The sequence below is a fragment of the Mesoplodon densirostris genome, chromosome 6, assembly GCF_025265405.1.
Source record: "Mesoplodon densirostris isolate mMesDen1 chromosome 6, mMesDen1 primary haplotype, whole genome shotgun sequence".
NCBI classification, from domain to species: domain Eukaryota; kingdom Metazoa; phylum Chordata; class Mammalia; order Artiodactyla; family Ziphiidae; genus Mesoplodon; species Mesoplodon densirostris.
In genome coordinates this window covers 7,691,514-7,714,661 of record NC_082666.1, presented here as the reverse complement: position 1 = coordinate 7,714,661, position 23,148 = coordinate 7,691,514, and the positions used below count along the sequence as shown (strand labels likewise).

Genomic DNA, 23,148 nt, shown 5'->3' with positions numbered 1-23,148 from the left:
ACCAGAAGCTTGCCCTCTGCTGGCAGGACCCGCTCCCTGTTCAGTGCTCATGGCACAGGACCCAGTGACAGAAGAAAAAGGAACACGCAAGGACAAGCAGTATGGCTAAATTCATTTATTCTGAAATAAAAAGTGAAACAAGTGAAACAGGAGTCGAATCACCCGGGCACAAACCCGTCCCCGTCTCCACCCTCTCTCTCCATCCTACACTATCAATAAATAATTTTCCCCAGCCCCAAATATTTAATAGAAGGTCTTCCCCATTTACCAGCGCCAACCTCCACTGTGATACAGGGGGCTTCCCTACCTCCAGAATATACAAAATGTTACACAGTTACAGTATAAACACTGGGGAGGGAGCCCACCCCGCCACCAGCTTATGTCCTTGCCCGGCCTTGGTTTGCCCAACCTGCCCAAGGCCTGTGAGAGTGCCGCCTAGTTGTCTGGCTGGGCGAGGGGGAGGGGGGGCACTTGTGCCCCAAAGTGCCTCTGAATAGAGGATGCATGAGCCCCTCTGAATGGAGGACTGCTTGGTGGGGGTGAGGAGACCAGCAGGGAGCCCCTGCTCCCCAAGAACGGCAGCCTCAGGCTTCCCTGGTGGTGCAGTGGTTGAGAGTCCGCCTGCCGATGCAGGGGACACGGGCTCGTGCCCCGGTCCGGGAAGATCCCACATGCCGCGAAGCGGCTGGGCCCGTGAGCCGTGGCTGCTGAGCCTGCGTGTCCGGAGCCTGTGCTCCGCAACGGGAGAGGCCACAACAGAGAGGCCCGCGTACCGCAAAAAAAAAAAAAAAAAAAAACTGCAGCCTCTTAAATAAACTACCTTCACTGAGCCTCCGCCTGGCCAAGATGGCAAGGGGTCTGCACCTATTTGTCTCCCCCCATTAGACAGGGGGCTATACCCCTTTTCAGGGGGTTTTTTAGGGATGAAGGGGTGCCAGGAAGGAGGGACGGGTAGGGCAGAGCGCCGCGGCTCCAGGTCTCCGGTCTTTGCCCGCTAGTGTCAGGCAGTTAGACCATCATGATCTTCACTTCATCGTTGTCGTCAGCCTCATAGAAGAAGGGGATGCAGGTGTTGCTGCCCAAAACTGGGCACTCCTGGGGGTTCTGGATCTCGCGCAGCAGCTGCATGATCTGCTGCGCAGTGGGGTTCTCAGGGGTCGTCTGGCCCTGCAGGGCTTCCCCCTGGGTGGGGTCCACGTTGTCCTCGAGGCTCACCTCACGGAGACCTTTGTAGAGAGAGAGAGAGGCAGGGCTCGGAGTGGTGTGCCAGCTCTCCCCTGCCCGCCCGCCGGTCCCCCCCGAGGGCGCTACTCACCCCCCTCGTCGGCAGCCCCAGGCTCCTGTGGGGCTGGGGGCGCTGCAGCGGACTCACCAGCAGGGCTCTGGGTGGCCAGGAACTTGCCATACCATTCATTTCGCTCGCCCACCAGGCGTAATACCAGTTCCCGGAGCTCCAGCAGCTTCACCTGGAGGGAGAGGTGCTCAGCACCCGCACCCCACCCCCGCCCGCAGAGACGGTCACAAGGACCCCTACCTTCATTTCCTCCTTGTCCTGAGCCAGGCGGCTGATGTACTCCTCCTTCTCCTGGTGCCGCGCCTTCAGCACCGCCCTCTGACTCTGATAAAGGGCGATGTACTCTCCTGCGGGGAGCGGGGAGGGCGAACAGGGCTCAGGTGCGGGGCTGCCCCAATCCAGCCCATGGCACCCGGCCCCGGGACCCCGCCTCCCCACTCACCAATAGTGTCTGTCTCTCCGGACAGCTGGATACAGCGATGCTCCAGCTCCTCTACCCGCTCCTTCAGATCCACTTTCTCCTGCATGAGCGCTGTAAAACGGCCCTGAAGCCACAACAGCAGGGTCAGGGCTCGGCAGCGACCTGACCGCAGGCCCCCACCCTTCCTGGACCCCACTGGGGGCGACCCACTCACCTGCAGCTTGTCCATGGCCACCTGGAGGGCCTGGTGGGTCTCCGCAGGCACACTGTTCCCCCCGATCCCGGAGGCTGGGGCCTCCTTCTCCGCCCCGTCCTGGGCCGGGGCTGCCAGCTGAGCCAGGCGCTGGCAGCGCAGCTTTTCCTCCTTCAGCTGCCCACGCAGCCGGGCCTGCTCTTCCTCAGCACTGGCTAAGGCCGAGTTAAAAAATGCCACCTGCGGGCAAGAGGTGTGCGCGTGCTTTTGTGGGGGATACTGAGGACCAGCGAGGGGCGGCAGGCAGAGGGATGCTTGCCCTCTCGGGGTCTTAGTGGGCATGCCTGTGGTTTAAGGATGACATGGCAGCTGACTATGGCTCCCAGGGGAGCTTGGGGGTCCAGAGAAATCAGAGGGAGGGAAACCACAAAGCGTGTCTGAGAGGAAGCACAGGGGGAGGTGGGAAGTAAGACAGGCAAGGAGCGGGAGGTCAGCTCACCAGCAGCTCTCGGCTGTCGAGCTCCTCCGGCACGCTCAGCTTCAGCTTCGGCCGGGGGGCCCCCTCATCCTTCTCCTCACCGTCCGGCCCACCTCCTGCTGGGGACACATGGAGGGACCTCAGACAACCCGACAAGGCAGGGGGAGCAGGCCGGGAAGAGAGCGTGCGGCCCAGCTCTGCCCCTCACCTCACTCGCTGCAGGAAGAGGATTCGCTGTCCTACAGGTCTCTTCTAACTCAATTCCATGCTGCTACAAGTCCCCCTGCCCTTCAGGCTGGGTGTTCTCCCTCCGGGCCGTCCTACTTACCTTCCCCAGGCACAGCCATGAGGTTCAGCTGGGCTTGTAGCTGCCGGTTCTGCTGGTTGGCTGTTTCCAGGCGCTCCTAAGGGGCCAGGAAAGAAAGTGAGGAGGGACACAGGTTGCAGGCTTTCCCCGTCAGGGGCCCAGCACTCGGGCGCCCTCACCTGGGTCTCCTGTAACTCCTGGTGGGCCATCTGGACCGCCACCTTGCCCTGGACCTCCTCGTGCTGCAGCTGGTCCATGAGCTGCGTCTGCAGCAGCGCCTGCTTGTGCAGCCCCGCCTTCTCAGAGGCCAGCTGCTGATAGGCAGCCACGTACTGCTGCAGGTGGTTCAGGTACTGGTCCCGCTGCTGCTGCAGATCCTGAGCCTCCTGGCGCTTCACCTCCACCTGCGGGAAGACCCTGGGGCTGAGGGCAGGCTGTGGCTTGCTTCCGCAGTCGGAGCCCATAGACTGGGGAGGTTGGGCATAGACCCCTCTGCCTGAGGCAGGCACCGTGAGGCCCTGCTGGCTGCCCAGAGCCCCATGCCGCCTTCACCCAGCCCTCATAGCAAGCTTCTCTCTTAACCTGAGGCCGCAGATGGGTGGAAAAGCAGAGCTCCAGCCAACATCTGTGAGGTGCACACTGAACGCCCAAGGCTTTACATGCATGATTCTCTAACCTCCAACACCTCTAGAAGGAAAATGATAACCTCCTTTTTTTTTTTCTTCTATTTTTTTGGTAGCTCTACACCATCATGCAGGATCTTAGTTCCCCGACCGGGGATCGAACCCGCACCACCTGCAGTGGAGTCTCAACCACTGGACCGCCAGGAAAGTCCCGCTAACCTCCTTTTAAAATAAGGAAACTGAGGCTTAGAGATGCGAGGGCTGAATCCAGAGCTGAACCCAAGGAGCTGGTCACCGTACACCCTCTCTTCCCCTCTAATTAGGGGCTCGATGCCTCTAGCGGGGACAACGACCTATGGCCCAGGGCTACTCAACTCTGAAAGTCAGAGGCCAGGGGGCAACAAGCAGTCACAGGCTCTGAAGGACTCTGGGGTCACCTGTCCTGGCCCCCGGTCCCTCGCTCCCCAGAGGCTGGTGCCTGTCTCCGGGCCCTCCCGCTGGGGCAGGGCTTACCGTCTCCTTCAGCTCTCCTAGCCTCCCCTGCAGCTGGCCCAGCTTCTTGGCCAGCTCCTTCTTGACGTGCTGCTCCGACTGTAGCGCGCTGGTTATCTCCATGTTCTCGTTGGACTGCACAGAGAGAAGCAATCAGAGGTCACCCAATGCAGCTGGAGACCCCAGAACTTGGTGTCCGCCTCCCACAGCTCAGGGAAGGGTGGAGGCAGGTAGGAAAGTCTGCCCCTTCCCCCCACAACCCTCCGAGCAGGGCTCTCTGGCTCACAGCATGCCTTCGTGGGCACCATTTCACAAAAGGTCCGTATCATCCATTTCACAGGTGGGAAAACCAAGGCCCCAGATGGGTTAAGTGCCTCGCCCCAACCCAGAGGACTTGGCCAGGGAGGAGGGCAGGCTGGCCGGGAGGGGCTGCGCACCAGCCTGACGAATCCATTCTGCAGTTCAGCCAGCTGCTCCTTGAGCTCACGGTTCTGGAACAGCGCGCGGCTGATGGTGGTGCGGTCGCTCTGCATGCTCTCTAGAATCTGCTTGCGCTCCTCGGCCTGCTGCCCCCAGCACTCGGCCGCCCGCTCCAGCTCCAGCAGCCGCTGCTCCTGCTCCTGATTCAGGCGACTCAGACTTTCGTTGTCCTTCACCTGAGCCTGCAGCTGCTGTGCCAGGCTCTGCAGTTCCTTCTGTAGCTGTTCGGCCTCCGCCTGCAGCCGTTGTTCTACCTCCGAGGGCCCGGCTGGGGGCCCCTGAGGCGGAGGCACAGCTGAGAAAGGGAGCACACCATCAGGGCCTCTCGCCTCTGCAGTCTCCAAAAAACGGTTTTGTTTTGGTTTTTTTTTTTTGGCCGCACCAGTGCGGCATGAGGGATCTTATTTCCCCAACCAGGGATCGAAGCCGTGCCCCAATGCAGCGGAAGCACAGAGCCTCAACCACTGGACCACCAGGGAAGTCCCTCCAAAACACCCTCTTCTTGGTCCACAGCTCCTGATTCAGCCTCCTTGCCCCATATCTTGGCTTCCTGGCTCAATCTTTCAAGACACGTTCAGACAGAGTTCCTTACATCTTTATGCTCAAGACCACAGTGGGCACTTCACCCTTTTTGCAGATGGGGACCCTGAGGCTCAGGGAAACTGCAAGACTTGCCAACTCCTGGGACAGACCTCTTTCCCTTGGCCACGGTGCCCTTCCACCCACTCACCTCCATTCTCAGCCGCCCTCACCAGCCCCGACACAACTCTGCTCCCGAATCCCCTGGCCCCGGCTTACCGATCTCGGTCCTCAGTTTGGCCAAACTGGTCTCCAGCTCCTGCACCTGACTCATGCTGCACTCCTTTTCTTCCCTCAACTTGCCCATCTGCCCAAAGCATGGGTGGGGGGTGGGGGGAGAGCACAGGAGGGGGTCAAGGCCGGGCGACCACCTCCCTCTCCACCCCCACCCTCTAGATACACACTTCCACCCCTGGCTGCACACAGCAAGTGTCGTGATTCCTATTTCACAGATGCCCAGGTGACCTGTCTAAGGAGCGGGGTGGAAGGTCACGTCTTACCTGCTCCAGCATCTGCTGCATCTTCTGCTGCCAAACGGCGTTCTCTTCTTTCATATTCACCACATACTGGTCTCTCTCTGCCTGCAGCTGCTTCAGAGAATCCTTCAGCTGCGAGAGTGGGCACAGAAGTTACCACAGGCTGTCATGGGGCCTCGCCTGCTCCCGGTCACCTGGGGTCATCGTCCTCCCGCACCCCTCTCCCTGCACAATCTCACCTGCTCCACGTGGCTCTCCAGCTGTGCCTGCTCGTCCAGGGCCTGCTGTAACTGCTGGCTGCTGTCAGCGGTAGGTTGACTAGAAAACTGGATGGTGAAAAATGAGGTTGGATGTGGGAAAGCCCAGGCTGCTCCACGCAATGCCCCCCAAAAGGTCAACGTACAACTCAGGGTTGTCCTCGTGTTATTAGAACCAGGTCCACAGGCTTTATTTTTACTAAATACTCATTGCTCCCCAACCCCCCCAATCCAGTGTGTATCCTCCTGGACCCTTTTCCAGACATATGCAAACACGTTTAATTAATGCACAGTGCAGTTGTGCGGTCACGGGGTAGTATCATATATGGTTCTGCAACTTAATTTCACTTTGCTGCAAACAAGATATACTTAATTTTTGTAATGGTTACATAGTAGTCCAATATATGAACATGGCATACTTTAACCGTGCCCTTACTGAGGGCAGGAAGGCAGAGAATCACTGTGCATGCAGGAAAACTAATGAGGAGGCTCTCTGAGACTTGAGCGCCCCGTCTACCTGGAGGCTTGGCCCCGAGAGGAAGGGAGTGGACTCACGGGCTAGCCTTATAACTGTCATCCATAAAACAATGGTTTTCAACCAGGATGCTTTAAAAATAAAACTAAAAAAGGCCTATCCCTGAGCTTCTGATTCCAGAGGTCTGGGCAAGGCCTCAATTTTTCTCCTATCTCTAGAGGAGTCTATGGCAGGACCAGAACAAGGATCCAAATTTTCTGGCTCCTGGCCGGAGGCCACCCACAATGAGCCTAAGAGGCCCTGGCCCCGTCAAGTGGGGCCCGCACTCCCTGGGGCTCCAGCCCCACCTGGCGCAGCAGCAGCTCGGACATCTCCATCTTCTTCTGCAGCTCCTCCATCCCCAGCTGCATGGCCGCCTTCTCTTTCGCCATGACCCGCAGCTTCTCCTCCAGCTCCGAGGTCTGCTGCTTCAGGTCCTCGTTGCTTTTGCTGTGACCGGTGGTAGTGGAGGGCGGCGTGTGTAAAGAACAGAAAGGGTCGCTCCGGTGACCAACCCACTACCTTTGCCACAGAACCACAGAACGGTCGCTTTGGAAGGGACCCCAGGATCAAGAGTCACAAGTGGCAGGCCACAGAGAGGACATGAGTTGCCTGAGGCCACAGCAGGGGTCGGTGGCACAGCTGGGACAGCAGAGCCTGGCTCTGCACGCATGCAAAGCTGTACCAGCTCCTCCCCCGCTCCCTTGGCTCCTCCCCACTTCCCAGCCCTCCCCCACCATCCCCATCCTACTTGTTCTTGTATAAGTCCAGCCTGAGGGCATCTCGCTCTTTGGTTAATTCTTTGTTGTACTGCAAACACAGAGAGGCGAGGTCAGGAGAAGGGAGGTGGAAGATGCAGACAAACAGCAGCAACAGGAACCACTCCCAGCAACACGTCCTCACCTGGCGTCAGGCTTTATATTTTTTCAAAGCACTTCCAAGCTCACGTTCTCATTTGTTTTTTTTGTTTGTTTTTTTGTTTTTGTTTTTTTTTTGCCTTACGCGGGCCCCTCACTGTTGTGGCCTCTCCCGTTGCGGAGCACAGGCTCTGGATGCGCAGGCTCAGCAGCCATGGCTCACGGGCCCAGCTGCTCCACGGCATGTGGGATCTTCCCGGACCGGGGCACGAACGCGTGTCCCCTGCATCGGCAGGAGGACTCTCAACCACTGCGCCACCAGGGAAGCCCCCTCATTTGGTTTTAATAAGAACTCGGGAGGGGTGGAAAAGGCAGGTGGAGAGCTCTAACGCACGGCTGGCTCACAGGCCCGGGGACAGCAAGTAACACTGCCATCCTTCTCACCTGTTATCAGCCCCGCGTCTGAACCTTTCCTGAACACTCTCAGCCCACATTCCCATTTCAAACCCACAATCACCCTGGGAGGCAGTTACTATTACTATCTCCATTTTACGGGTGAACGACATGGAGCATCAGACGTTAAGTGGCTAGCCTAACATCACTTAGAGCTGGGACTCTTGAACCACGTTCTCTCCCCGGGGTGGGAGCACAGATATGATGGGGGGATTAAATTGTATTGTAATCTCTTGTTCATTTTTTGAATGGATGATACACTCACATAGCCCCTAACTCGGAAGGTACCAAAGTGACATGTCTCTCAGCCATTCTGTTCCTCTCCCCTGGGTTTTTATGAATCCTTTCCGACCTGTCTTATATATATTGCACACGTACTTCTCTCTTAGTGCGGTAACGGATAAAAATATTGTTCTGAACCTTCACAGCCCGAACACTTAGCACTTGGGCCAGAGCCCGCAGCCAGTAAAGGGCAAGGCTGGCGCTCTGGCTCTGGGTTCTGCATCCAGCACTCACTCTAGACAGCACTCCCCCCTCCCCCAACAACTCGCCATGGCAACCAAATCGCGTGGGGTTTGCTTCTCACAATCACACAACTTTAAAGCAGCAAGACACGGCCAGCGCTGCCTTCTGGGCAGCAAGTCACTCCATCCTGCCGAAGGGACCTTTAGGCTCACCCCACCCACACACCACCTCCAGCGGATGGATGGGCAGACTGCTGGGCTCACCCTATCGGCCTGCTTCTGCTGCGTGGAGACGGCAGACAGCGTCCGTTCCAGCTCTCCCACACGCTGCCTGGACGACCGCAGGCGATTAGCAAGGTCCTCCAACTCTCCTGAAATGACAGCATGAGAAGGGAAGCCCAAAGAAGGAATCCCACTGAAGGCCAGCCAGTGTGCCCCTCTGGCCGAGGGGTGAAAGGGTGCCTAGATTCCCACCTGCTTTCTGCCTGGCTGCCTGCTGGGTGTGAGCCAGAGCTGTCTGTAATTCCGTCTTCTCAGACACCAGAATCCCTATGGTCTGGATGTGGACCTTTGGGAGAAAGGGCAAACAAGTGCTAAAAGCAGAAAAGCAATGTTTCCTGGGGGCCATGAGGGACTCTGGTTCAGCCCACTCACCTGCAGCTGTTCTCTCAGAGCCCCTTGTTCCTTCACGAGCTTCTTCTCAAATTCCTTCTTCTCCTGCAGGAAAAGAGAAGAAACAGCTCTTACTGGTAGGCAGAGGTGAAACAGCAAAGGATATAGCCCCCAGAATGTCATCACTGGCCCAGGACAGGCCCACCGATGAGAACAGATAATCGGCCACCCCGGGAGTAGGGGATGGGCGGGGAGGGGCAGGGGGTAGGCCCCCTCTTTCTCCAGGCTGCCAGCAGGCAAGAGGAGAATGGGCCTCTACATCTGAATCCTCCCCCAAACCCATCAGCCACGGGAGGAGCAAAGAAATCACATTACTTTTTCCAGTCGATCCAAAGTTTCCTGTTTCTCTTGTTTCTGTGGGGAGAGTCATAGGAAGGTGACTGAGATTGTCCCCCTTTCCCACGATCCTCAGATCAAGGAGGAGGGACGGGCAGGGGGCAGGAATGGGTTAGGAAGGGAGAGTTCATGGGGACATAAATGGACGAACACTTCTCAAGCTAAGAGACTTTGGGTCTTGGGAAGTTTTGCTCACGGCTACAGTAGTGAGAGTCTGGATCTGATTCCCTTGAAGGGACAATGACATAAACCTCTAGAAATGGAGTCTGAGAAGGTCAGACCACCCTCTGCCAGCTCACGACCTGGAAGGGGGCATTCACTCAAGGCATGTTTCCTGAGCACACACTGCAGGCCAGGTTCTGTTCTTAAGAGCACAGATATGGGAACGAAAAGGACCTTTAAATCTTTGATTTTTTGAGCTTAAAGGGACCTTGGACACCCTCTAATTCTACCTCCTCAGGAAACTAAAGCCCAGAAAGGACAGTTGACTTGTCCAAGGTCAAAGTCGGAACAAATCAGGGGCTGAGTCAGGGCTAGAACACACCAGTCAAGCTAGTGCTCCCCCTACAGGCAACAGCCCCAGGGCACGCGTGGGGACGACTCAAGCAGGGGTCTCTGGAGAACAGAGTAGGCAAAGAGGGCAGCCACAGAGAGAGCCATGCTGCATGCCGTGCTCCGGGGTCCCTCCAGCTGAGACCTAGGCCCCCCGGCACCCCATTCTCCCTTGGCACCAGGGGTCCCCAGCCCCTTTCTTCAGAGCCCCAAGGTGAGACTGGGGCCCCAGATTGGCAGCATGGAATCCGGGGACAACACTGGACTCTTACCAATTGCTCTATCTTGCTACTGAGTTGTTTGTTTGTTAGATTGCTGGAGTCCAGGGCTACTGATAGTTCTTGGTACCGGCTCTGAGGCGCATGCAGAGAGGAGGAGGAGGAGTTGGAGGAGGGGCGGGGAGAGGTAGAGAGAGCAATCATTAGGGTTGGGGGGTGTCTGGGCCGTCTCAGCTGGCAGTGGGGCACCCAGCCCCCGCTCTGGGAGGAGGGAGGTGGGGGCAGGTGGTGGCTGGCCTGCAGGGTCACTGGGCCACGGTGCAGGCCCCCTTACCTCCAGATTCTTTATGTCAGTACAGGATGCTAGACCCTCCCCGTTGATGTAAGATGGAGACTAGGAGAGATGAAAGGGTTCACATGGAAACGTGATCTATCCCCCTCAAGGCCTAAGCCCTCCAACATCTTCCCCATCGACTGGCAACATTTCCTTTTCTGCCTAACTTGCCACCCCCCCCTTATCCCTCCCTGTGCCAACTTCTCCTCATTCTTAATTCCCCCTTGTCCCCCGCCTCCCAAGCAGCTCTCATCTGCAGGATAAAATGATGTAACCAATCTCATGGTCCAACCCCTTCACCTGGACAGCGTCAAAGAGGAGACTCAGAGCAGTAATGACTAGCTAAACATGATCCAGCCAAGCTGCTCGGTCCCAGGACCTGCCCTTCGTCTTGGGAACCTTTGCCTCGGTTTCTTTCCGTCATATTTTCCTTCCCTCTCTAGCCCACTCCGGGCTCCAATTTTGGGGGTGGTACCTCGGACACAAGACCGTTGAGCTGCTGAGATAGCTGTCGCAGGCTCTCGGTGGATGAGAGAGATCTGGGGATGAACACAGCAGTCAGGGGTGCAGGAGGCTCGATGGGAAAGAGGGGGTCGTGGGCAGTGGCCTAGGGACTGCTGGCCCCGTGGGAGACACTTACGTGCTTTCACCAATGGGACTAGGATCATTGTCAGCATCACGGTTCTGTTTGGAAAGAAACGTATGAATCGGTCATTCAGTTTCCAGTAAGGACCACCCAAGTTCATTCCAACCGCCTTCCATCCGCCCGCACCTCAAGGAGAACCTGCTCTTGGCCTCCCCCACCCCAGTCCTCAGGAAGGGCGCCTCGCTCTAGGAGCCAAGCTACCTGAAGAAAGGGGAAGAGGCTCCACGGTAGGTCCAGGCCTCCAGGAAGGAGGAGGGGGTGAGCACACAGTAGGGCAGCAGGCCAAGGGGGAAGAGGCACGAACCTGAGTTGATGCCATGCTAGTGACACGGGGGGGACTAGCACAGGGGGAAGGGACACCGCCGGGTGACACGGTGTCATCAGCAGACGGTGTAACAGGAGCGGCGCGGTCTTTGGGCGCCTGTCACAGAACAGAGCAGGGGGTTAGGGGGCCACGCAGGGCAGAAGTCGCCTCACTGCCATGAATGCAGGGGTGCAGAGCGGGTAGGACAGGTGTTGCTGCAGTCAGAGTGCCAGTCACACATGCTGGGTGCCACTCTGGGGGGCGGCTACGGCTCGCCCAGACCTTGGGCCAGTCTGCAGCCTTCCGGGACTGCACAGCCTCTTTCGAGAACACGAGGGCCTTGTTCTCCCTGGAGCTCAGCTCCATGGCTGACCTACGGCAGCTACAGCAGGTGGAAGGAAGGTGTGCCAAGTCAGGGAGAAGCAAGGCCCTGCTCTTCGAGAAAGCCAGTCTGTGCCCAGAGGGCCCCTCACCCGGGGCCCCACGCTGGGCAGAGGGTGGCAGTAATGAAGGAGCAGCGCGATCTGCCTCTTTCTTCTTGCTCTCCCTTCCTTCCTTCCCTCCTTCCTGCAACTACTGGTGTGTCTCCATGACTCAGGCCTTTTCTGGGAAAGAAGCCGCCCAACGAGAAGGCTCTTCCTGCTCTTAGAGGTAAAAAGAAAACCATGGCCACTACCCATCCCAACCTCCTGGCTCCAAAACACCTACCCAACCAAGAAACAGCTGAGAAACCAGAGGTAAGACGTCTACCCTTTGACTCTTGTCATGCTGGAGAACAATCGTGGGACTGAGGGCCAGGAGCCATGGAGAAGTTCTCTCTTGGCCCAAATGGATCCACTTGCTTGACCAGAGCCCCACTCGGCCTCTCTCCAGGCTCAGGCCTGACACTTAGTCCAAAAGCCTCTGGCTCGAGGGATCTAATGTTCAATAGGTGAGATGGGGAAGAGGGCTGAGAAGCCAAAGCTTGATGAGGGAAGAGCACCGGGGAGCCAAGGCCTGGCCAACAAAGCTGAGTCTGGAAGGAAGAGGCTGCGCCTCTCTTGGGGGAAAGGGCTGCCTGCTCTCTGGAGCCTCAGCCCTGGCCTCTGAAAACCCAGATCTACTGCCATCCTTAGAACAAGCAGCGCAGAGCCTGGGGAGCTGAAGATGAATCAACCTGTTTGCTTGGTGACTGTCCACACTGTGACCTTTGATGCCAGAACCTGCTGTTGCCCTGTCAACCTGGACTACTGAATTTAATAGGTAAGAGCAGGGGCTCAGCAGCTGGCTAGGCGTGAGAGTTTGGGGGAGGGGAGCACACTCTTAGCCACGGGCCCTGGCGAGCCCTGGGTCCCTCCTGGCCTCTTGGGTGCCCACGGATCCCTAGCATTAGAAACAAGAAAGCTCAGAAGGGGGAAAAAGTCTTTTTCTGCGGACTTAAATATACTTAATATGACTATTTTGTGAGCAACCAAGTTATTTCATAATTTTGAGTCATATAGCTAAGTACGGAATTTTAAAAAACACTGTCCACTCCCCTCCAATGTCCCATTCCATTTAAAAAAAACCTTTTTTTTCTATCCATTATTCCTCAGTTCTGGAAATGCCATCAGCTCTGCCCAGGATACTGCAATCACAGGCCTGCACTACTACAGCAGAAAACTTAAGTGAGAAACAGTTATTGATATAGAGAGGATTTTAAAACGACAAGAAGGGAATATGGGGATCTGGGTCTTCATTTCCAGGAGAGCAGAAGGATGCGGGCCCAGGGCCTTACAGCAAGAGTCCAGATGCACAGCTTCGGGACTCCTGTAGGCCTGCGCTCCCCTCCCCGTGCCACCCGGCATCTCCTCTGAGCCAACAAGGTGAGTCACAGCACCTGGACAGACCCGACCGAATGGGCATGAGCAGTCCTAATGACTGAAAGACTCTCTAACCCCAGCCAACAGTTCCTTGTCCCAGCGCCTCTCCCCCTGCCCATCTCCAGCAGGACCTGGTCTTCCAGCCCTACTCCTCTAGCCTGGCAGATGTCCCCCGAGGAAGTTAATTAAGGAGGAAGTGCCACCATCATGTCCGGAGGAGGTCATCTCCCAGTCCAGGGGCACCCCAGGCTCCCCGCCTTTCTGGAAAGTACTCTGTGAGCTAATAACCCTGGCTGTTACCTGTATTACACCCTCTGCCTGGGACTCCCATTTCCCCTACTCTCAATGTGGATGACCGCTACCCACCTCTAATCTTCAAACCGGCCTCAAATGCCACCCCCTCCAGCCTTGAGTCCATTTAGAACCAACCTCTGCCTTGTTGCCATATTCCAAATGTTTCTTTCATCTGTTTTCTACAGCCCCTAGCAACATGCCTCTGCTCTCAAGGGCCCACTGAATATGGTTAAATGTCCAGTTAATTTTTAAGAGGATAGGGGCAGAATGTCCTGACCACTCATGTGTTTGGTTAACTTCACATCCCTTACGGATAGTTCCACTGAAAAAAATAACCTCAATCCTTGTTAACTATAATGCAAGTTCCTTTTCTCTTAATCCTACATTCCCTACTGCCAAACCAAAATGAACTGATCAACTCAAAAACAAATCACAAACTACTTGGTGGTCTATTGGTCTTTTAGGGTCAGATGCCCAGGGGCCAAGACTTGAAGGTTTGGTTTTATTGAACCTCTCCTAGTTTGATAGCACCATGGACATTCAAACTGGAGGCTCAAAGAGCCCAAATCCCACACACCTGCTCTGGAAGCTATTCCCAAGTTACCTTTAACCTCCAAGGAGCATCTCACCTTCTCCAAGACGATAAAAGATGGGGGGGGTCGGGGGGGGGGGGACCCAATCAACCAAGCAGGTGAAAAAGCAGACATGAACAGGCCCAGGGTTAATGACAGCAACATAAAATAAGCCAGAGGCAAAGTATCCCCCAAACCAGAGAAGCCTCAGGGCATGCAGAGCTGGGAGGGAGCAAGCCAGAGAGGGGGTCTCGGCACTGCCTCACCTTCCACTTGTCCAATGGGGGGATCGCTACCCCATTGGAGCGGTTAAGGTCGGACACCAGCACCTTCAGAATGTCCTGAATCTATAGGAGGCGAAAAGGGAAAAACAAGGGCAGGGAGAGAAAGAGAAAAGTGGCTTAGAGAGGCAAGAGAGTCAGGGAAGGAAGAAGAGATGGGTTCAGGGCAATGGAATGCTGGAGAAGAGAGAAAGGGATCAATACCACAGCCTGTGCCATTTCCCAAACAGCCACTTGCTGCCTAGCCAGAGGCAGAAATCAAGGTAAACAGATGGAAAAGTCCCCGGAACAATGCAGTCACATAGCTCCTTAGGCGAACAACGCAGCTCTTAATAGCTTCTTAGACCCTCAGGCCCAGACTTTTAAAAACCAGACTTCAGAACAAGGGTCCGCTTGAACAAAGCGGGCTACAGCTAAAAAATAAGTCTGAAAGACAATGATCTGATCCAACAGTGTCATCTTACAGATGAGGAAACTGAGGCCCAGGGGACGAACTGATTTTCTTGACGTCACCCAGCAAGCTGGTGGAAAAGATGGCCTTGAAACCCAGATGATCTCCTAATCCAAGGGCCTGGGACTCTCCTCACCACACCCTGGGGTTCTGTTGGTGCCTCTAAATGGAGAGCCTGAGGACAAGAGGCTGTTCTCACTGCCTGGCTTCCCACTGAGGATGGGGCTGAGAAAGATCACCAGAGCAGTAAGTCAAATAGCAACTACTCTTTACTGAATGTTTACTCTGCACCAGGCCCTGTATTAGGGGATTGTTATAAAAACAACAACAATCTCATTTAAACTTCATAAGTGTAAGACAATATTACCCCAGTTTTACCAATGTGGAACCAGAGACCCAACGAGCTTAAACAATTTGCCCAAAACTATACATATCCCCAACAGAGGGAGAGGTAGAATTCAAACCCAAACTTCTTAGGCAATATCTGACATTTCTTCCACAATCTTAACCACTACCCTCTCCTGCTGTCCCTTGAGCACCCCATCCCCGGAAGGTGGCAAGACTCACATCCTCAGGTGAGGGACAACCACCAGAAGTGGTTGTCTCCGGGCTACTGCCATTCTTGATCTTTCTTTTTTTCTTAGCTCCTGCAGGAACACCAGGGCTGTTCTTCTGCTGATACTCCCTTAACTGCAAAAAGGAAAAGCAGTGAGGCTCATGAGAACTATAAGCCCCCTATATTCGCATCCTACTTTACAGTTTACAAGAAGCAGAGGTGGGAAAGTAAACATTTAATCAGACATCAGGGTCCTTTCCTACACCTCTTTTAGAGCTGCACACCACTGCTTCTCAAACTTTTACATCAGTGTATCCTAATGGCAGAAGGCAGTGAAGGCACACACCCCTAGTGAATCTGGGAACGTAACAGAAAGAGGACAACCCAAACACCATTTCGGAAAGAAGTCTATTATAATCTTACAAATCTATGCAAATGTCATCCCTAAGCACATTAATATCAAAGGCTTTTTCTCTCTCAAGAGAATCAAGCAAAACTGATGCTCCAGTCCCATGCTTATCCTGTGGCACTCAGGGCAACCCATGTTGAGACGATGATTTGGGAAAGATTCCCAGCTGTGAAGTTCAGTTTCACGCGATCTGTTCCACAGAGGATAAGCAGATCTCACTCCAAAGGAGCACTGAATGACCGGCACTCTGGTCTCAGAATCATAGCGAATTAGAATGTAAGGAAGAAGATTCACATTAAAACTGTGAAAGTCTCTCTGGATAGAAACCTGGGAGAAAACCAAACTAGACAAAGCACATTCTCCCCACTGCCACCCAGAGATATTGTCAATGTTTCGAGATCACTGGTGAAGTGTAGGCTTTTTACGCTATCGACACCAAAGAATGGGGTACAGTCTAGAGTTAGGAAACCTGAAACCCAGGTGGGACCTAGGTCCCATAGTCCCGAGTCTCCTTCAAGCTGGAAATTTGTGCTGCGACCAGAGAAACCGGAAAGGATGTGAAAACACAGGGGGACTGGGTCGTAAGACCAAACACCGGGCTCGGGGCGGTAATGACAGTTCAGAGGGGGGTAATGACGTAACTACTTTCCACTCCTCCCTACAGATGCCCGAGTCGCCGTTCCGTGATGGGGGAGGGGAACGCAAGGCCAGGACCGAGGTCCCCGGAGACCGGGAGCCTAGGGAGCCCAGGAGGTCCGGTTCTGGGCGGCAGGAGGCGAGGGCCGAGCCTGGTGCGGGAAGCCCCCGGGGTCACCGGCCCAAAGTCACCCAGGGGTGACGAGCAAGGGCGGGGGCTGGGCTGCCGGGGGGCGGGACTGGCTGAGAATACTTTTGGAGGGGGGCGCCAAGGGGCGCCGAGAGGCTCGCCCCGTGTGCCTCGAAGGCAGCACAGACTCTGGCCATGGCCCGGCCGTCGGAGGGGTCTCGGGCTGGGTCAGGGAGCCGCGACCCCGCACGTTTTACCTTTTTCTTGGCCGCAGCCAATTTGCTCTGTCGGGTTTCTTCCGACATCCCGGGACAGGGCGGGGGAAGGGGGGGGCCACATCAGCACGATCCCAGCAAGCACTGCGGAACTGCTTCCGGCAGCAACCGCGCCGCTGTGAGACGAAGCCAAAAGAGGAGGGACCAAGGCGGTACTAGGCTGCAGTGGTGTGAGCATAGCCTCAAATCTTTAATCCCATTAGTCGATGGGAAAGTTGAAAGGGAAAGAGGCGTGGCTAAACCACCGTTAGCCAGGAGGGACGGGGGAAGGCCTAATAAAGACTTCGTGCGGGGCTTCCCTGGTGGTGCAGTGGTTGAGAGTCCGCCTGCCGATGCAGGGGACACGGGTTCGTGCCCCGGAGCGGCTGGGCCCGTGAGCCATGGCCGCTGAGCCTGCGCGTCCGGAGCCTGTGCTCCGCAACGGGAGAGGCCACAACAGTGAGAGGCCCGCATACCGAAAAAAAAAAAAAAAAAAAAAAAACTAAAAAAAAAGACTTGGTGCGCAGCCGCTCTCCTTGCCCACCTGGTCGACGAAGGGCGGGGAAGGGCGGGGAAGGGCGGGGCCCGATCTTGCAGCGTGCTTACGTAATAGCTCTGCGACGCTTCGGTGTGCGTCAGAGAACTGCGAATACCGGGCGGACCTGAGGGGCCGCTTCTCCGCACCCGCCCTGGAGCCTCCGGCACTGCAGAGCTCCCCGAGTCAGGGGCCCCGGACCCCAGGGCTGAGGAGGTGGGCGAGGAGCGGACAGCAGGGGGAAAGCACATCTCTTCCCAGTCACTTTCCTGACTCCCCGTAGCTCTGCCCCAGACTTTTCTCTCCCCAGACTTTTCTCTCCCCAGAGATAGCCTCCAGAGACCACCCCCCCTTCCACTGCTTCACATCAGAATCTGTCCTTCCTCTAGAATCCCTACCCCGATCCCGGGAGCATTATCTACCTCCTTCCCAACCGGATCCAGTCCCGGTCTCTGTACCTCACAGCAGTTCCTCCTCTCACACCCTCACAGTACCCCTTTCCTCCCAAAGCGGCCTCTAGGTCCAATCAGCCTTTTTCCCTCGGATTCCTCTACAGGACTCAAGCAGGACTTTCCAAAAGTTGCCGCGGGGCTTTCCGATCCCCTGTGAGTATGCTTGTGCCCCCTTCCTTGCCCTCCACCCTGCACCCCACTGCTGCTCCCAGCCCTCCTCTCCGTCCCCAGCAGCAGCTGACCCACCCCCAGTCCTCCTCAAGGTCTTCCCCCAGCTGACCTCATTCTGCTGAGAAACTCTAGGTCATTCCTCAGTCCTGCCCACCAAGCTTCAAAGAAGAAACAGCGTCCTGTACTTTGTCGGTGGTACCCCAGGCTCTCCACATGGGCTCTCTCATCCTTCCTGACAGCACAAGCGGCTGGTTGGTTTTTTTTTTTTTTTCGGTACGCGGGCCTCTCACTGTTGTGGCCTCCCCCGTTGCGGAGCACAGGCTCCGGACGCGCAGGCTCAGCGGCCATGGCCCACGGGCCCAGCCGCTCCGCGGCATATGGGATCCTCCCAGACCGGGGCACGAACCCGTATCCCCTGCATCGGCAGGCGGACTCTCAACCACTTGCGCCACCAGGGAGGCCCGGCTGGTTGGTTTTGTTCTTTTCACACCACTATCCCTCCCTCACCCATTCGACCCACATGGAAACCACTCCCTTTCCCTCAAATGCATGTACTCTCTCCTGCCTTAGGGCCTTTGGATACACTGTCTGGAATACTTTTTCTTCCAGCTTTTTGCCAAACTGATGCCTGCTCATCCTTTAAAGTTGAGCTTCCTCAGAGAAGTCTTAGCCCCACTTCGGGCTCAGGCCAATAGCTTTGGTTAGCCACTCCCCTAGAACACTGTACTTCAACTTCAAAGCACTTTTCAGACTGGTAGGTAGTTGATTGTCATTCACTCGTTCATTTGACGAATTCATTCGAAATAGTGCTTACTACGTGCCAGGTACTGTTGTAGACACAGGGCAATCAGCAGTGAATAAAACAGAGTCCCTGCCGTCATGGTGTTCACACTCCAGTGGTATAAGGCCGTCAGTGAAAATAATATTAATGAAATATACAATATGTCAGGTGGTGATAGATGTTAGAAGACATCAGGACAAAAGGATAGTAATTGAGGTGTGGCCATTTAAATGGGGTGGTCAGGAAAGGACTTTCTGATGATGTGTGACCTGTGAGCAGAGCTTTAAATGGACATTTCTGGAGGAAGAGCATGACTGTTGGGGGTTCTATGTCTGGGACTAGGCTATACGTTCCATGAAGGCGGAGGGCCAGGCTTGATGTCTTATCCATTGCTGAACCCCTGGAGCCTTTGCCATGGCAGCTAGTGTTTACTCACGATGTGTTGACTGGTTAAAATCCCCTGTCCTAAGAATGGGAACCACGTCTTCCTCGGTCTCTTGTATTACAGTTGCTCCAACAAACATTTCCTGAAAATTAGCAGTGTACCAGGCATCGGCCTTCACAGCTTGTAGATGCAGAAAGGACAAAGATGAACTGTAGCCCCAGGGATGGGTTTTGCTACCCAATGCGATTATAAAGCCAGCGACATCATAGACTTGACAGGAGAATCCAAGAGGTAGACCTGAAATAGATTCTCTGGGGCCAGATTGGGAACCAGGATGGGCCCTTTAGTTAAAGTTGGGCCTGTTAAAGATGGCTTAAACAGTCATCAGGGACCCATGCCTCTATCATCCAAGACACCGTTCAATTCCAGCATCCCTCCAGCTGGTAGGAAAGAGGAACGCTAGAGAAAAGCATGCCCTCTCCCTGGAAGGACAGTTCCCAGACATCGCCTATGCTATTTCTAACTAAGTTCCACTTGCCATAACTTAGTTATAGGGCCACATCTAATTCCAAGGGAAGCTGGGAAATGTAGTCTTATTCTGGGGTGGAGGGTGTCTATTACCAACCAGAAGCAGGGAGTGGATATTGGGGGATAATGTGTAGGTTCTGAATGGTAGATAATTGGTCAGTCTGGCTTATGACTCTTTGTGCCTGCCACGCAGCGACCATCTCCTAAGTCTGGCCAGGCTGATGGGGCCAGCGAGGATTCTCTGCACCTTGACATTCAGAAGCTGAAGGAGAAGAAGGACATGCTGGACAAGGAAATCTCCCAGTTAATATCTGAGTAAGTCTCTTTGGGTTCCTCAGGGCGCTTAAGATAACTGTTTTTTTTTTTTTTTTTTTTTTTTTTGGCCGTGCCATGCCATGCAGCTTGCAGGGTCTCAGTTCCCTGACCAGGGATCGAACCTGGGCCACGGCAGTGAAAGCACCAAGTCCTAACCACTGGACTGCCAGGGAATCTCTAGATAACATTTAACTAGTGCCCAGTAACTGCAACCTAGCTTTAGCATAAAAACAGGACTGTGCCGGGAATTCCCAAGAGAATAAGGGGACCTAGGAACTGGAAAGCCATGGCTCTGCCAGTCTCTTCTGGGGCCCACGGCCTCTGCCTCTGCTTCTGTCTGCACATGGGCTCTGTCCTCCCTCTGCAGGTGGGGTTTTCAGTGCCCAGGGGAAGCTGGCTCTTCCACAACTCCTGGGTTTTCCCATGCCCTTTGCTCCAGCCACATGGCACAGACTGAGCAGCCTTTGAACGTGCATGTCACCCTTGAGGGGATCTGATTAGCCATTCATGTGCCCATCTGTGAATCCCTTGGCTGTGATCAGGGTTACACAGTACCAGCGTGGCTGAGGATGCCTCCCTAAGAGTACAGGGAGAATTTGCCAGGAGTGAGGGGGTGGGCAGATCTCCTGCCCTACCTTAAACTTCATGAGGGCAGGGTCTACCTTGGCATCACTATCTTAGTTCCCAATGCCAAGCACCCGTAGGCCCTTAGTGAACATTTGTTAAATAGATGCCCCGTTACTCTCTGAACCTTGGAGCCTCATCAGCTTTCTCAACGATATTCTCTCTCTCTCTCTCTCTCTCTCTCCATTTCTCACCCCAGAGGCTACAGTGTTGATGAACTGGAGGACCACATCTCCCAGCTCCACGAGTATAATGACATCAAGGATGTAGGCCAGATGCTGCTAGGCAAACTAGGTGAGGGAGTCCCCATGCCCCAGGGCTGGTGGGATTTTGCTCCTGGGCCTTCTAAACTTACCCAACCCCCCTACCATTCTCAGCTGCCACGCTCCCTGAATGCCCCTCCCCTTCCTGGCCACCTAGCGAAGCAACTGTACAGCTCTTACCTGAGTGCCTGCGGTTTTTCCCTCGGGTATAGAGCCTGCTTTGGAGCTACAGGCAGGTCTGAGTCTGGGCTCACCCGCCTGCCTGAGGACTAGGGTTCCCAGTCCTCCAGGGCCTACTCAGACCAATGGAGACCCCAGCCTCGCCTCAAGTGGCCGACATGCTACAGAGGCAGAAAGTGCAAGGGGAACTCTGTGGCTTAAAGGGGTATTTTGTTCCTCCTTGAACACAGTCTCACTATCTAGAGGGCTGAGCCGAGACACAGGCACCTGTGTGTCTGAGCTGGCTGGGACAGCCCACCTTGGAGGTGAGGAAATGTGTAGGTGGCCTTGGTTCCATCACCTGGCTTGGTTCGGTGGGCACTCTGATATTCAACCAGCAGGGACCATTTGGGACAGTGCTCAGAGCTGGGCTGTCTGCCCGCTGGCTGCCTGAGTTGTAGCTCTTGTCGCAGAATTGCCCATCAGCATCCGGGATTCCATGGCAGGAAAGGCTTCTCCGTGTGTCAGTGGGGAATGGGTCTCAAAGGAGGGGAGGGAGAAAACAGAAGGAGGTGGAGGATGATGAGGGCCCAAGAAGAAAGGAATGTGAGGGGACTGTAGCCTAGAGGCCAAGGGGAATAAGCTCTTGTTAGACAGAACCCAGTCTGAGACCTGTCCTTCCAGGTCATAGGACCTGGAGCAGGCGGAGTGTCCTCTTTCATTCATTCAGTGAGTATTTCCTGAGCACCTACTCTGTGCTACTCAACAGGGTATGGGGACATTTTGGTGAACCAGACACTTGAGTGTCTCCATTCTCATGTGACTTACGTTTTGGTGTTGGGAGGGGGGGAATGGTCAAGAAGTAAAGGAACCCAAATAAATGAATTATAAAATGTGTTAAGTGCAGTGAAGGAAGCAAAAGACAGAGATGGAAAATATTGAGGTACGAACAGGGTGGCAGGTGGGGATGAGACAGGGTGGTCAGGGCAGGCCTCTGAGGAGACCCCTTCCCTTGGGAGGAGAGAAGAGTCTGTGAGGAGGCATGAGGAAGGGCATCACCAAATGGCAAGGGCATGCACATGGGCCAGGGCTTGCAGCTGGCCACTGATACGACGTGAGTGTACACTTGCATTTTCAGCACATGCCTCTTGCTGCTGCTTCATGTGGGTGAGGGTTAAGTGAGGCCAGTTTGGATGGACCAGACAGGGCCCACCGTGGAGGAGCCTGGAAGGGGTAGCAGGAGGGTTATCTGGGCCAACTAGGGGAGCAGGAAGAAAGTGCTGGAGAGGGTCCTGGGTAGGCCAGGGCTTTGGCCATTTTCCAAATGGCCCACTTCTCCCACTGGACATTCTTCCTTCCTTCTTTCCTTCCTTCCTTTCAGCCGTGATCCGAGGTGTCACCACCAAAGAGTTGTATCCAGAATTTGACCTGGACATGAATGACTGAGCTCACAGCCCCTTGTCCACGGCCCACTGGGACAGGCCGATGTGGACATGAGAAGCAGTGAAGGCCCAACCAGAGCACCTACAGGCTTTCCAGTGAGAAAGTGTCAGAAGCCCTTTTCTAGAGAGCCCAAGCCGAGTCAGGAAGGGGTGTTCCCAGCTCTGAGGTTCCTGAAATGTTCCAGTGATACCTGTGTATGTGTATATGTATCCTGTTTGTAAATAAACATGTGAGCGATTTTGGTGCGAATCTGTATGCTGATTCCCTCTCCTCTGATAGCCCCCTGATCCTACCCTGGAAAAAGAGAGCCTGCCTTGGATTGTAACAAACTTCCATGTGCCAGGCACTGTACTAAATGCCTTATATCCATTATCTCTAATGCTTCAATCCATCCTATGAGGAATTAGTATTACTGTCCCCGTTTTACAGATGAGGAAATTGAGGCTCAGAGAGGCACAGTGACTTGCCTGAGGTCACACAGCCAGTAAGTAGCAGAGCAGGGATTTGAGCCCAGGTCTTAACTCTGAAGCTTCTGGTGTGCAACACTGCCTTTCTGGGCTGGGAAACAAGTGGGTAAGAGCTGAGAGTGAAATAGTGACATTGGGAGGACTTCTTCCCTGATCTATAGAATCAGGGTTCCACTCCCCAGTTGTAATTCTCTGCCAAGCATGGGTGAGCTGTTGTCATCTCTTCACCACGTGTTGCTCATCCTGAGCAACCGTCACTGGCAGAAGTACACCTTGAGTGTTGTAACTGCTGAGTGCGATCCAGAAGAGCAGGATTTCACGTCGGACTTGCTAAGTATTCTGACTGTTCCCGCTGCCCCTCTGCCCTGTCCCTGCTGGACATTCTCATAAGATTTCAGAAGTTATAGCAGTGCTTGGGGACAGGCTTTCATGGGGTGAAGTAAGTTTAGTTTCTAAAAACCAGCCATGCAAGTCAGGCCTGGGTTTGAGTTCCAGCTCTGCCCGCTTACAAGCTGTGTGACCGTGGGCAGCTGGCTTGGCCCCGATAAGTAGAAATGATAGTAGTGCTGTATGCATCAGGGCAATTAGCATTAATTGCCTCAACAACCCCCAAACCTCCTTGGCTGAATGCAGTAAAGGTGCCTTTGTTTC

At 54.9% G+C, this 23,148-nt stretch overlaps 2 protein-coding genes across 3 annotated transcripts; one reads left to right on the top strand and one right to left on the bottom strand.

Moving 5' to 3' along the window:
* Nucleotides 1-98: 98 nt before the first annotated feature.
* On the bottom strand, nt 99-16,486 carry GOLGA2 (golgin A2). Of its 2 annotated transcripts, none has more exons than XM_060102380.1 (27): nt 16,378-16,486; nt 14,957-15,079; nt 13,924-14,004; nt 10,951-11,067; nt 10,641-10,684; nt 10,476-10,539; nt 10,001-10,060; nt 9,721-9,801; nt 8,876-8,914; nt 8,543-8,605; nt 8,363-8,456; nt 8,153-8,259; nt 6,866-6,924; nt 6,423-6,564; nt 5,583-5,669; nt 5,368-5,475; nt 5,087-5,174; nt 4,246-4,583; nt 3,830-3,943; nt 2,873-3,097; nt 2,715-2,790; nt 2,408-2,505; nt 1,930-2,148; nt 1,737-1,839; nt 1,535-1,641; nt 1,316-1,466; nt 99-1,226 (listed from the first exon to the last, which is right to left on the bottom strand). In XM_060102380.1, exons 1-27 carry the CDS (start codon nt 16,423-16,425, stop codon nt 1,009-1,011), a joined length of 3,054 nt encoding a protein of 1,017 aa, XP_059958363.1. In that variant the 5' UTR covers nt 16,426-16,486; the 3' UTR covers nt 99-1,008. The 2 variants fall into 2 exon arrangements, with proteins under 2 accessions (XP_059958363.1, XP_059958364.1); XM_060102381.1 differs by having other exon boundaries at nt 2,408-2,502; nt 16,378-16,446.
* Nucleotides 16,487-16,601: 115 nt separating this feature from the next.
* SWI5 (SWI5 homologous recombination repair protein) lies at nt 16,602-22,279 on the top strand. The gene is made up of 6 exons (XM_060100446.1): nt 16,602-16,641; nt 16,972-17,125; nt 17,466-17,514; nt 19,420-19,541; nt 20,365-20,459; nt 21,969-22,279. Exons 1-6 carry the CDS (start codon nt 16,602-16,604, stop codon nt 22,031-22,033), a joined length of 525 nt encoding a protein of 174 aa, XP_059956429.1. The 3' UTR covers nt 22,034-22,279.
* The last annotated feature ends 869 nt before the right edge of the window (nt 22,280-23,148 follow it).

Coding starts and splice junctions, on each gene's coding strand:
- GOLGA2 (XM_060102380.1), bottom strand. CDS start 16,425: ATGTCGGAAGAAACCCGACAGAGCAAATTGGCTGCGGCCAAGAAAAAG. Junction 8,606..8,875: donor CTTTGGATCGACTGGAAAAA/GTAATGTGATTT, acceptor CTTTTCCTGCAG/GAGAAGAAGGAATTTGAGAA. Junction 2,506..2,714: donor CATGGCTGTGCCTGGGGAAG/GTAAGTAGGACG, acceptor ATGTGTCCCCAG/CAGGAGGTGGGCCGGACGGT.
- SWI5 (XM_060100446.1), top strand. CDS start 16,602: ATGGGAAAGTTGAAAGGGAAAGAGGCGTGGCTAAACCACC. Junction 17,126..17,465: donor CGGACCCCAGGGCTGAGGAG/GTGGGCGAGGAG, acceptor ATTCCTCTACAG/GACTCAAGCAGGACTTTCCA. Junction 20,460..21,968: donor GATGCTGCTAGGCAAACTAG/GTGAGGGAGTCC, acceptor CCTTCCTTTCAG/CCGTGATCCGAGGTGTCACC.